A 14,674-nucleotide genomic window follows, 5' to 3' on the forward strand; every position below is an offset into this window, starting at 1 on the left:
AAAGAAATTAAAAAAAAAGTTTTATTCCTTCTGACAACCCCAACAAAGGGGGAAATTACCTAAGTGTTAGATATAACTGGATCAAGATTTCTAAGAAAATTAGACTCTCATAGTCCAGTGATTCTTATTCCAAAAACTTAAGATGGATCCAGGAACTTCATCTCTTTTTGGTACAATGTTCATATATTAATTCCTTTTTCTAAAAAAAGTTTATTTATTTATTGAGAGACAGAGTTTTGCTCTTGTTGCCCAGGCTGGAGTGCAATGGAGCAATAATCTTGGCTCACTGCAACCCCTGCCTCTCGGGTTCAAGCAATTCTCCTGCCTCAGCCCCTCAAGTAGCTGGGACTACAGGCAGGCACTGCTATGCCTGGCTATTTTGTATTTTTAGTAGAGATGGGGTTTCTCCATGTTGGTCAGGCTGCTCTCAAACTCCCGACCTCAGGTGATCTGCCCACCTCAGCCTCCCAAAGTGCTACGATTACAGGTGTGAGCCACTCTGTCTGGCCCATATATTAATTCTTACTGTGCGTGATTTTAACATAGGAAAAATAAAACTAATCCTCACCGGGTTTCCCAAAGTCTTCTTTTAAAATTTTCAGAATAAACATTCTGGGATATTTGGCCTGTAGAAGTCACGTCTGCACACTGAGGGATAGGGCTGGAGTCAGGGAGAAAGGAGTTGAGCTCCTTCAGTTTCCAATTTCCAACAAAGATTTAAAAGCAAAAGAAAAAATGTCACATTAAGAAAAGGAAAATCAAACTGCTACAATTTATTTAACTTTTTCTTTCACAGGAAATATAAGTACGTAATGTAAACACTGACACAGTACAAGGATCAGGAAGACAAGTGAATTGGACAATACTCTTGCTTTAACACTTTACCACTTCCTGATTTCATTTGCAGCATGAATTACATGGTTATCTAGACTGGCAAAAGTAAAGGCAACATTCAGATTTACAGATAAACCAAAGAGCCTCTGAAATCCAACAATGCCGTACGAAAGTCTGATCTTTCTGTTGCAAAAAAAAATTAAAGCTGGGCACACGTCCATTTATCCATTTATCCAAGGCATTTAATGTAAGAGCATAAGAATGCACTGATTAACACATGCGCTTTAATATGCTTGTGGAGGCAAAGATTAAATTGTGCCTCTTCTCCCTCTTCAGAGAAAATGAAATTAACGAAATTAAAAGCAGAGCTGCCTGATACTGGCCAGAAGACTACAATCACAGTGATTTATTATTTCAATAAATCCCAGGAAACGCAAAACACAATAAATGATTGCCATTGGAGCTTTACCCAAATGGTCATCCCAGACCTCATGCTGCAGAATCATATCAGGTTTTCAAGGTTCTCTCCTAGAAATCCAAAGTTGGAAAAATGACCCAAATAAATGGTTGGGATAAAGGCCATCATTATTTAAAACAAAGGGCCTATTTCCAAACTTGAATTCAGTAATAAAGAGTATGGGCCGCAATTTTCTCTGATTATCCCAAAAGATTAAAATAATCTGTCTTTCTTATCATATGACACCTACCAGTCAGGAGGTAAATTTTGATAATAGATACCTACCGTGTAGACTGGTTCAGTAATGGTACTCAGCATCACAAGATTTGGGGTTTCAGATAAGGCTGCTTTAGAGCTAGAAATTAGAGAACCATGGATTTGCCAAGTACACCTACTCTCTCACTCAGCCCATGATCTAAGGCTATTAAAAACTATCTGGGCCAGGTGCGGATGCTCACGCCTGTGATCCCAACATTTTGGGAGGCCAAGGCAGGCAGATCATGAGGTCAGGATTTCGAGACTAGCCTGGTCAACATGGTGAAATCCCACCTCTACTAAAAATACAAAAATTAGCCGGGTGTGGTGGCACATCCTGTAATCCTAGCTACTCAGGAGTCTGAGGCAGGAGAATTGCTTGAACCCAGGAGGCAGAGGTTGCAGTGTGCCAAGATGGCACCATTACACTCCAGCCTAGGTGACAGAGCAAGACTCTGTCTCGGGAAAAAAAAATTCTCTGTAGTCCTATATCCCTCTATACTCAACAGTCTATGGAGAATTAAGTATCTTGCATGCTTTCTCATTATGGCAAGAAGAACAGTCAGCTCAGTCTGAACACTGATTTTTTTGAGGGAGAAACGCTACTCTGAGCAGGTGTTTTGAAATTATTTTTCCCAGGCAAAGCTATCCTTCCTATATTACAAAGTGATGAAGATTTTAAAAAATGTGTTTATAAAATATCACATGAAAAACACCTTCATAACAAAAATCATTCATTTCTATATTCCTTACCTATAATATTTGGTACAGTGTTCTGCCATTTATTGTGCTCTCGCTAAAGAGATACATAGAACAGAGAGATCCAAAATCAGGTTTTAAAAGGGATAGGGAAGTGAAATTTCTATTTTTAAGGAATCTCTGCATCAATCATGGCCTTTGTGCTATATTATAATTAAGGTTTTTTGTTGTTGTTGTTCGTTTTTTAAAGCAAGATGATAAAACAGATCAGCATACTACTTTGATTAGAAAAAAGCCACTCATCACAGGTGGACCTCCATTCCTGGATTCTTATTTACCTCTGCAAAACATAGAGGACTGAGGGCCTTAGCTACTGTGAAGAACAGCACACCATTACTGCAAGTAAGGCAAGATGTTTCACTTATAATTCTCTGTCCAGTAGTCAGATCATATGTGCCAATTTTACTTTGGAAAACAGTAATCAAGTATTGAGAATTCAATGCCAAAGACCTTTCAAGCAAGTGGGAGCCCACTCTATCTTCACACACTCCCCAGTTATTCTTCTGTACTGTCTAGACCTATTACCTCTCCAGTGCTTCAACTCTGTCTCTGATATTCCTGCAGAGGAGATCTCAAAGAGGAGCTTTTTAATATGGTAACTAGCCATTTCTTCTATTACCACTTCTTTTCTCCTGTCTTGGCATCAGTTCCTATTAGAATGCCCTTCTCTTTGAAAAAATGAAAGATGGGGCTAGGTGTGTTGGTTCATGCCTGTAATCCTAGCACTTTGGGAGGCCAAGGTGGGTGAATTATCTGAGGTCAGGAGTTCAAGACCAGCCTGGTTAACATGGTGAAACCCTGACTCTACTGAAAATACATAAATTAGCCAGCATGGTGGCACACACCGGTAATCCCAACTACTTGGGAGGCTGATGCAGGAGAATCACTTGATCCTGGGAGGCAAAGGTTGCAGTGAGCTGAGATCGTGCCACTGCACTCCAGCCTGGCTGACAGAATGAGACTCTGTCTCAAAAAAAAAAAAAAAAAAAAAAAACAAAGAAAATGAAAGATAGAACTTCTGAAAAATAGATTCATCCTATTTGCAGATATTCAAAACAGTTACCCTTAGGGAAATAAGGCACCTATAATGTGACCCCAGATTGACTACAGGAATAGTACTGATATTTGGATCCTGTGTGGCTGCAAAAAAACATGACTTCCAAACATAAGCACTACTTTCCTGCCAGAGGTCAGGCTGCATCTCACAGCACTGCTGTGCTGGTCTAACACACAAGCAGACTGGAGGCTCCAAAGAACTCAAAGAAATACAGATACAATTCTTCCTTAAAATAGAAAGTTACAATAACAGTTGGGTCTCTGGTTAACCTCATCAGTCCTTTCAGGTAATGTTTTCATGGTTGAGTGAGGAATATGGAGGAGCAATAGATGAGAGTGAGGAAACCTAGGTTCCAGTCCCAGCTCTATCACTTACTGGCTGCGTGACCTCAGGCAACTACCCTTACCTCCCCTCACTCCCCACCCCCAGCCTGTTCCCTTACCTGTAAAATGGGGATACAAATCACCTGCCTTGTCTACCACACGTTGTGACTGTGAGGATCAAATGAGATGCTGTGAAAGTGCCTTGTAAACTGCAGTACTGACTGTAAAGGCTTTTAAAATAGTATATACTTAGTACATTTTAATTAGGTCCTTATCATTGCCTATTTGACTAGAAGTGCCCCATGCAGGATGTGCCTCGCAACAGACAGAACTGAAAAATAGGTGCTGTAAATATACACTGGTCCTTTTCACTGGGGGTGGTTTTAAAAAAAAAGAAAACTCTTAATTTCCTCAGCAATGGCTTCAGAATACATTACTTAAAAATGTGATGTCATCCAAATCTACCAATTGATAGAATTAATTTTCTCCAAATATATCCTATACGGTTGTAGTTTGGTCTGTTGATATCTTCACACAGAGGAGTCTAGAATTCAAAAAATAGTGCGCTAACACTAAACAAAAAAAATATAACCAAATAGTTACAGTTGGTTGTAAAGGAAATAAAAATTAGAGGCATCATTATAATAAAATTAGGTCACAGTTCCTCAAATGGTCACCTTTTTCCTGAGATAGTTCCAGGACAGGGTCCTAGTCCTGTGAAGTGCTTTATAGAAGCTTAGTCTTGCTAGAGGTGAAAAGGACATGTGGGTTGGCAACTAGGCTGTGTTCATTTACAGCACGACGATTTGAACAAGAAGGTCTGCTAGGAGCTGCCAAACAGCTTTGGTGGAGAAGCCCATATGGCCTAAGAGAGGCTTGCTAGTTCTCAGATGCCAGGCCAGAGTGTGGAGAACAGCTTAACACAGCCATCCCGTCCCACGATTTTCAATTCTTCCTGTAAGTTGGTTCTGCTCTTCTCCGGTCTAGTAAATAATTGAACAGAGGAAAAACAATGAGATGTGGAGCAATATATCTACTTGTGCTTTAGGGCCTTTCTCTGCCTAGCTGCACAAAGTTTACATGCAGAACAGAGACACACACAAGGAGCAAATGTGACTTTAACTAGACTTTGAAATAGACTTTGACTAGCCCAGAGCACCGAGATTCCAGTATTCATGTCAGAAGACTTTTATTACAAATGTTACAGGCGATAGCTTGCAGGGAATCAGGTCACTGGAATCACTAGTTAACAAGATGGTTGTCCTTTGGGGCCACAGGTGTGTTGCTAACCTCCACTTTTCTTCCTGATTTGCTTTGCTTTCCGGGGTTTGAGGATGGTGTAGTTTACATATACTGTATACTGATCTGACAGGAAGGGGACATAGAATGCCCGCAGCAGCTTTGAAGATCTGAAAAACAAGGGTTAAAAAAAAAGAATTGTATCATTTGGGAGAATTTACTAATGGTACTAAAAGTGATTAAAAGAAATAAACTAAGCTCTGTAGTAAGGATTATATTTTATTCAAGTGGTACAGAAAAGCCTATTACTTAGGTACTAGATCACGGTGAAAGACTTAATCAAGGCCAAGTACCTTGTCACCTATGTGAAAATTTATTATTGTCCCTAAGAAGCCTTCAGTATACCCTTCAGAATAGCTCTAGGTCTTCATTTTGCATTAGAATATGCCACAGAAAAATTCCAGGTCAATCAAAGGACTGCTATTGCTGAAATGAATTTTTTTTTTTTTTTTTGAGACAGAGTCTTGCTCTTTCACCAGGCTGGAGTGCAGTGGCGCAATCTTGGCTCACTGCAACCTCCGGCTCCTGGGTTTAAGCAATACTTCTGCCTCAGCCTCCTGAGTAGCTGGGACTACAGACGTGAGCCACCATGCCCGGCTAATTTTTGTATTGTTAGTAGAGACGGGATTTCACCATATTGGTCAGGCTGGTCTCAAACTCCTGACCTCGTGATCCTCCCACCTCAACCTCCCAAAGTGGTGGGATTACAGGCATGAGCCCCTGTGCCCGGCCCCTCAAATGAATTCTTAACATCAAAATGGTTTCTGCATCTAAGACACTGTAGAGATTCGAAGTACTCAAATGACCTGGACTCCAGCTCTAAGTTTTCCTGGAGAGGGGAAGAAAACTACATCCTGGGTGCCTATGCCTAGTGTTCCAGTATTGTCTAAGTCAAGGAAAGAGTCTACACACAAGTTCATGTTGTGACAACATCTCCTTGGTAAATTATAATACATCTACTTATTACTGAAATACAAGAACTGAAAAACTAAATTTCTCATGAATTTCTGAAGAATGTGAAAAGTGCTTATACTTTTAAATATATTATCAGCCGGGCATGGTAGCTCACATCTGTAATCCCAGCATTTCGGGAGGCCAAGGCGAAGTGTGGCTCTCTTGAGGTTAGGAGTTCAAGACCAGTCTGACCAATATGGTGAAACTCCGTCTCTACTAAAAATACAAAAAAATTAGCTGGGTGTAGTGGTGCATGCCTGTAGTCCCTGCCACTCAGGAGGCTGAGGCAGGAGAATCACTTGACTCGGGAGGCAGAGGTTGCAGTGAGCTGAGATCGTGCCACTGCACTCCAGCCTGGGTGACAGAGTGAGACTCCATCTCAACAAAAATAAATTTTAAAAAAAGATGAATAGGCCGGGTGCGGTGGCTCAAGCCTGTAATCCCAGCACTTTGGGAGGCCGAGGCGGGCGGATCACGAGGTCAAGAGATCGAGACCATCCTGGCCAACATGGCGAAACCCCATCTCTACTAAAAATACAAAAATTAGCTGGGCGTGGTGGCTTGCACCTGTAGTCCCAGCTACTCGGGAGGCTGAGGCAGATTGCTTGAACCCAGGAGGCAGAGGTTGCAGTGAGCCAAGATTGTGCCACTGCACTCTAGCCTAGCGCCTGGCAACAGAGTGAGACTCTGTCTCAAAAAAAAAAAAATGAATAAATATATTATTTAATCCATTTGATAATCCTAAAGTGGTATTATTATCCCTATTTTATAAATGGGAAATTAAGGCCTAAACTTGCTCAGGGTTACAGAGTAAGTGACAGAGGCCTCATTCAAATCCAGGTTTGACTCGAGAGTCTATATTCTTAACCATTATGGTTTATCATGCATCCCAGGAATAGACTAACAGGATTTATCATTTCCTAGAAAAAGTTGTAGTGATAGTTTTAAATTCTGTATGGAGTATTACTTCCTGACTGTGATTTCTGAGTCTGAAAATCAAAAGCTGGCCTAGTTACTGCCACCCTGAATGAGGTAGCTGAAGGTGTTCCACTGCCAGTCCTTTATCAAATTCTAAACTTGTAAATGTCATGTCAACGTGGCATTTGTACTGGCAGCCTACCCTTGGATTTGGCAGACTCCTACAATGCCTGCACACAATGATACTGTGCTTGGCATGCACGCCTCTTAGAGATTCTTCCCAACTAGGATGCTGGCAGTGCCCTGTGCTCCGCGAGATTCACTTCACTTCAACAGAGATTCACTTCACTTCAATACTGAACTTTATCAAGGGCTTTGATAGAGAACAGAGGTTTGGAGAAGAGACATGAGACAAAGCAGGCTCCTGCAAATAAAATGAACGGGATAAAGAAGTATCTACCCTAGTCAAGGAGAAGTTAATGGCCAGGCACAGAGGCTCATGCCTGTAATCCCAATATTTTGAGAGGCTGAGGTGGGAGGATCCCTTGAACCCAGGAGTTTAAGCCCAGCCTGGGCAACAAAGTGAGACCTGTGTTTACAAAAAAATTTTAAAAATTAGCCTGGCAGTTGGGAGGCCGAGACGGGCAGATCAACTAGGTCAGGAGTTCCAGACCAGCCTGGCCAACATGGCAAAACTCCATCTCTACTAAAAATAAAAAAAAATTAGCCGGGTGTGGCAGTGCATGCTTGTAATCCCAGCTACTCAGGAGGCTGAGGCAGGAGAACTGCTTGAACCCGAGAGGCAGAGGTTGCAGTGAGCCAAGAATGCGCCACTATAGTCCATCCTGGGTGGTAAGAGCAGAACTCCACCTCAAAAAAAAAAAAAAAAAAAATTAGCGTGGCAGAGTGGCACATACCTGAAGTCCCAGCTATTCTGAAGTTTGAACTGGTAGTATGGCATATGCCCAGGAGGTTGAGGCTGCAGTGAGCTGTGATCATGCCACTGGACTCCAGCCTGGGTGACAGGGCGAGATACTGTCTCAAAAATAAAAAGTTAATTTTTTCATCTACACTGCACAAATAGTGTGAAGAGCAGAAGCAAAAGATGCAAAGTAGAGTAAACTCCTATAAGCTTTAGTAAAAAAAAAAAAAAAAAAGTATAAAACTAACAAGTGTAATTTCCATTCTGGTTGACTCTAAAATAAAAGCTTCATTAATATAGTCATTGTATATTTTTGGTCAACTCAGTCCTTGGTATAACCTCAGGGTCCACTGGACCTAATTTTAGTGTTTGACTTTCTTTCTTTCTTTTTTCCAAGAGACAGGGTCTCACTATTTTGCCCAGGCTGGCCTTGAACTCCTAGGCTCAAGCAGTTCTACTGCCTCAGTCTCCCAAAGTGCTGAGATTACAGGCATGAGCCACCTCTCCTGTCCCAGGGTTTTACTTTCTTTTTGTAGCAATTCCTTACTATTTGGGAGGATTGCTAGTTCATAATTTTATTCTTTTTAGAGTCTTCCAAAGAACAAAGATAAATTATATTTTTATTTATTTATTTTGAGACAGGGTCTTGCTCTGTTGCCCAAGCTAGAGTACAGTGGCACGATCATAGTTCACTGCAGCCTTGACCTCCTGAGCTCAAGCAATCCTCCCACCTTAGTTTCCTAAGTACCTGGGCTACAGGTGTGCCTGGCTAACTTTTTATTTTTCATAGAGATGGGGTTTCATTATGTTGTCCTGGCTGGCCTTTAACTCTTGGGCTCGAGGCTCTGTCAGCCTCCCGAAGTGTTAGGATTACAGGCATGCGCCACCATGCCTGGCCTTATATTTAAAAAGAGAATAAAACTCATTCTATCTTGTAATTACCATAAGGGCCCACTTTTTATAAATCTAAGGTACATTACAGGATCTTGGTGATCTTTTTTTTTTCTATATCTTGAATTATTTACAACTATGCTTTAAAAATACAATTGTAAAATAAGTAATCATGATTGTACTATCCTTCCATTTTTTTTATGGCATTGCTCAAAATATTGTGTCATCTTTAAATAAGGTATAAATGATTGGAGACACTATATTTGTAGTCTCCATTTAACTTTCATTGAACATAATTCAGAATCTAACATTTTTAAGTTGTCTACCCATAATGTTAATGAGAAGAAAATGGACAGAGGAAGATATTTCATGATTCTCAGACAAATCAGAAGGTGAATACAAAGAGACGAATAGCAGCCATCCAGACCTAACGATGATAGTGAAATTGATCTTACAAGCAAAATTTGAGACTAAGAGTCTTCATATGACAATACACTAGATGAATTTCCTCAAACTCAAGAACTGATGAGCGAACAATATATTTCTAAGGACAAAAAGGAAATAAGGTATTCTTGTATAGTCAGTCATTCAGCAAGAAAGACTTTATAATAAGGCTTTATAATAAGACCATGGATCACAGTGTTATGCTAAAATGACATGTAACTATATTCTTTCATCTTTTATGATATTTGTATGTCAAATTTTACAGTTCATAAGGGGACAAATGCTGAAGGCAGGTATGCAAAGGTAGACTATAGATGGAAGAATATAACTGGAAGTATACAGATGATGATGCATTTTTTTCTTTTTTTTTGAGATAGGGTCTCACTCTGTGGCCCAGGCAAGAGTGCAGTGGCATAATCTCGGCTCACTGCAGCTTCGACCTCTCGGGCTCAAGCGATCATTCCACCTCAGCTTCCTAAGTAGCTGGGACCACAGGTGCATACCACCACACCTGGCTAATTTTTAAAAATTTTTTCATACAGGTAAGTCTCACTATATTGCCCAGGCTTGTCCTGAACTCCTAGGCTCAAGCAATCCTTCCGCCTTGGCCTCCCAAAGTGCTGGAATTACAGGCATGAGCCACCATGCCCAGCCTATAAAATAACTTGAAAATATAGAAAACAAAGAGGGTCCATTGGACTGAGATATTTTGGAAATTGTCAGAAAATGATCTTGGTCTGATTCCACTCAGGATTTGGAAAAATAAATTTCCTGATCACCAGGTATGAATAAAAGAGAGAGAGAAAAAAAGAATTAAAAAAAAAAAAACAACCAAAACTATCTTTGTCTGCACATGGGATATATCATCATCAAAAACAATGACTAGCTGCTTGGGTGCAGTGGCTTACTTGAGGTCAGGAGTTCAAGACCAGCCTGGCCAACATGGTGAAACCCTGTCTCTACTAAAAATACAAAAATTAGCTGGGCATAGTGTTGGGTGCCACTTGGGAGGCTGAGGGAGGAGAATCGCTTGAACCTGGGAGATGGAGCTTGCAGTGAGCCAAGACTGCGCCACTGCACTCCAGCCTGGGTGACAGAGTAATAATCTGTCTCAAAAACAAAACAAAATAAAACACTGACTAGGCAGGTGTTGTGGTTTGCTCCTGTAATCCTGGGTACGTGAAAGAATTGCTTGGGCCCAGGAGTTCAAGGCCAATCTGGGCAAAACATAGCAAAACTGCTTTTCTAAAAAATAAAAAATTAAAAGATAACTGGCTGGACTGAAACAGAAGAAGGACTACCATGCATTATTGTAGAGTTCAAAAGGCAAGATAAAACAAAGGTGAAAATAAAAGGGATTGGGACAAAATGTTTGCAATATATGTACCAGATGATTTGCATCTAGACTATATAAACTGTTCCTGTGATCAATAAGACAATTCAACAGAAAAAAATGACAGAAGACATAAAAACAGAAGAGAAATGCAAATGGTTGATAAACATGAAATAATATTCAGTCTTACCAGGAATCAGGGAAATGCAAGACTAGACATAATTTTCAATAATCAGGTCTGCAAACATTAAAAAGCCTGACAGTATCAAACACCTATGAGGAATTAGGAAACAGATAATGCCAGTAAAAGTGTAAACCTGCATAGCCACTTAGAAAGGCATTTTTAGCAGTATCAATTAAAACAAAAATTATGCAGTCCCTATGATATAGCACAGGACTTTTACTTTGTACTTTACACCGTGTTATTTATTTGCTTGCTTTACAAACAATCTATGTGGTTTTCCATTTGCTATAATAGAAAATTTCAAATATATGTAAAAGTAGATAAATTTATTACTTATAATAATATTTTTTAAACCAGTAGACAAATGTTTAAATAAAGGAAACCCTCGATTTTCTAAACAAAAGCCAACAAACAAACAAAAAAAATCAATGTGCCTACTATATGTAAGCATTTGTGTGCTGGCTCTGAAGATACATAAGTCTCTGTTCTCAAAGGGCTAATAAGCTAATTAGGTAGAAACAGATTATGAATGACACATCATCATAACTTAGCATATGCTAAATTCTAAACAGCTGATACAGAATGATAACATTCAAAGTGTTAATACAAACATTCAGACGGGAGGTCAAATGCTGAGGGCTGGGTAGGTAGGTGTATAAGCAGTATTTAATAAATATGTAGTACATCATTTCATTTTATCCATCCAACATTCCAAGGTACACTAAGCAGGAAAAGCAACTTGTCTAACTATAACCAAATCTACAGGTATCTCAGGTTAAATACTCTGTCCATTCAGCAGCAACTAAAGGTGGACTGAATAAATCTCAAACTCTTTCTCACCGCCTGCAAAGCCATAGGAGATCTGGCCCTTGCCTAATTGTCCCACTTCACCTTGTGCCATCTTCCTCCCGGATCTCTACACTCCGGCCACACCAGCTTCCTTTCAGTTCTTCAAAAATACAAGCTCCTCCTACCTTAGAGCCTTTGCAGATGCTGTCACCTCAGCCAGGAACACTCTTCCACCCTGTTTTTCTCATAACTGAGTCCATTTCACTTTTCATGTCTCATCTTAAAAGTTACATCCTTTGGCCTGGCACAGTGGCTCATGCCTGTAATCCCAGCACTTTAGGAGGCCCAAGCAGGTGGACCACTTGAGGTCAGGAGTTTGGGACCAGCCTGGCCAACATGGTGAAACCCTGTCTCTACTAAAAATACAAAATTAGCCAGGCATGGAGGCGGGCAGCTGTAATCCCAGTTACTTGGGCAAGAGAATCACTTGAACTCAGGAGATGGAGGTTGCAGTGAGCCAAGATTGTGCCACTGCACTCCAGCCTGGATGACAGAGTAAGACTCTATCTCAGGAAAAAAAAAAACATAAACCAAAGTTACCTCTTTTGAGAGGTCTTCCAACAATCCTAGGTTTCCACCTCTCACTTCTTTTTTCTCAGCACACCTGTGTGTTTCTTCATTATACGCTTCACAATTTGTACTATTTATCTGTTGGTTAACTGTTTATTGTCTGCCCTCCCTTCAAAACAGCCTCAAATTCTAGGGGCCATGCCTGTTTTATCTGCCAATATGTGCCTGCATATAGCAAATGTTGAAAAACAAATGTTGGATGAATGGAAGGAAGGATGAAGGGATGGACTGCTGAAGAAAGTGAGGGAGGGATATTACACAAATGAGATATGAGTTTAATTCAATTTAGTTTAACCACAAATGAATGAGCTCCATGTCAAGGAATGGGTTGAATGCCAGGAACACAATGATGGTTCCTCCTACTCTCAATAAGGAATTCAAAGTCCAAGTGAATTTGTGGTTTGGAATAACCATCTTGCTAAGGACAGACATGGGTCTGACTTAGCTACATGGAGACATTCAAGAAACATCCTGATTTGCCAAGCTCCCTCAGTGTATAATCACAAGAAATTCAGCATCAAATTCTAAATAATATATTCAGGAAATAAGGAGGCATTTCTAGTTAAGCCAGAACACAAAACTACAAAAAAGGTGAGAATTACATAGAAGCAAAAGCTAAGAAGGATCTGTTTAATATCAGAGTATGGCACTGGAAAAAAAAATCCTTTAGAAGGCAAACCTCCTTTTCTCCTGCAGATGATCTTTAATAGCATTATCTATCTATAACACACAAAGTCACTAACTAATCTCTTCTAGAAGATGGAATGAGAAAGCAGCCAATATATGCTTAGGCCCATTCTCACCTCTAAGCTGGGATGGGAATATTCTATAATTTTTTTTCTTTTGAGACAGGGTCTCACTCTTCCACCTGGGCTGGAGTGTAGTAGTGTGATCCCAGCTCACTGCAGGCTTGACCTCCAGGGTTCAAGTGATCCTCCCACCCTAGCCTCCTGAGTAGCTGGGACCAAGGTGTATGCCACCATTCCGAGCTAATTTTTTGTCTTTTTGTAGAGACAGGGGCATATTATGTTGCCCAGGCTAATCTCAAACTCCTGGGCTCAAATGATCCTCCCACCTTGGCCTCCCAAAGTGCTGGGATTACAGGTATGAGTCACTGCACACAGCCTGTGACTTTTTTTCTTTAACCAAAAGAACAAGCTGGCTTGAATTCTTCATTTCTAACATTCCAGCTGCTATTCTAGATTATTTTATCATCAATAGCTTTAATATACTAAGCATAACTTGGGCATTTTGAATTTATTATGTTGTATTGTTGCTGAAAAAAGGAAATCAACTTGGTAATTTGCCTTTATAAAAGGAAAGAGCAGTTGCGCATTGGAATAACATGTGTGTCCACACATTTATACACATGGAAACAAAGATCAAACCGAATCACAGACAAAACTAATGCCTATCAAAACTCGTACAATAATGTCTGTAATAAAGCGAAATGCCAAAGTACTGCCCTAGGGCAGCACAGGTAGCATGATTTAGGGAGACATAAATATGTGCCTCTATCATGGAAACTGAAATACTTCCCCTCCCAGTGAGAAAGTCACTCAAGTGATTCAAGGATGAAACAGACCTGGACAAAGCAATTGCCTGAACAGTATAATTAGCTCATGGCTCAGAATGTTTTCTAATTCAATTACCAGCTCTATTTATGAGGGCTGAAGAGCTTTCTGCTATGGAGATTTAAATCTGCTCTTGCTGACATCAATGAATGACTGGCTGCCAGTCCCTGATGTCACCAGTTCAGCAGGCACAAATGGAAATGCTGAGTCAATTTTTCATTTTAAAAAGAAAACATCCTAGTATCCAGGTTTTCCTTCTTTTTTTAAAAGACAGGATCTAGCTTTGTTGCCTAGGCTGGAGTACAGTGGCATGATCATAGATCACTGCAGTCTCAGCCTCCTGGGTTCAAGTGATTCTCCCTGATCTGTCGTCTCCAGAGTAGATGGGACTACAGGTATGTGCCACCACACCTAGCTAATTTATTATCATTATTATTAACAGAAACAGAGTCTCACTATGTTGCCCAGGATGGTCTTAAAGCTTCAAGCAACCCTGTGGCCTCAGCCTCCCAAAGTAGTGGGACTGCAGGCATGAACCACCATGACTGGCCCAGGTCTTGTCCTGTCTTCTTTCTCCTCTCTTATCTTCTCCTTTCCTCTCTTTCTTTGTTATATCCATCCATCTATCCCATCATCCATCCATCCATCCAACCATTAATATCCCCTGTAAACCTGTAATCTAAGCCCACTGCCAGTTGTCTTTCCAGTTGCAGCTTTTTCAAGCTAGTTTCTTTCTCTCTTGCATTTAGCTCACTCTTCAGTGAGAGATTTTCTGCAACTGCAACCTTCAGTGCAGAACTTGCCTTTTGCAGCTATCTTCAATTCTGAAGAGAATCTCAGAATTCCTTCAAGACTTAGTGATAGTCAACCTATAGTTCCATATCAAGCCATTTAAGAACATCTCAAAAAGCTGGTATGGAGCAAAAATGTGACTGTTATTTAATAGTTTTTAAAAGGAAATGTGGAGAGAGACATTATTCTAATGGTACCTAATGCAAAGGTGACTTACAACCCTGTTATACAAAAAGAGGAGTTCCATGCTGTATGTTAT

The 14,674-nt window shown here is 40.3% G+C and overlaps 1 protein-coding gene across 6 annotated transcripts in view; it reads right to left on the reverse strand.

Annotated features, from left to right (window-relative positions):
* Positions 1-753: 753 nt before the first annotated feature.
* ALG9 (ALG9 alpha-1,2-mannosyltransferase) overlaps positions 754-14,674 on the reverse strand; it is a 100,953-nt gene continuing 87,032 nt past the window's right edge. For 5 of the 6 annotated variants that reach the window (XM_012470548.3, XM_012470549.3, XM_012470554.3 and 2 more), the window contains exons 15-16: positions 4,976-5,094; positions 754-4,668 (exon numbers count right to left, since the gene is read on the reverse strand). In XM_012470548.3, coding sequence (XP_012325971.1) covers positions 4,631-4,668; positions 4,976-5,094 — 157 coding nt within the window. In that variant the 3' untranslated portion in view covers positions 754-4,630. The other variant, XM_021671119.2, reaches the window with a different exon arrangement.

This window comes from Aotus nancymaae, unplaced genomic scaffold (assembly GCF_030222135.1).
Source record: "Aotus nancymaae isolate 86718 unplaced genomic scaffold, 86718_ANA_hifiasm-v0.15.2.pri h1tg000012l, whole genome shotgun sequence".
Lineage (NCBI taxonomy): Eukaryota > Metazoa > Chordata > Mammalia > Primates > Aotidae > Aotus > Aotus nancymaae.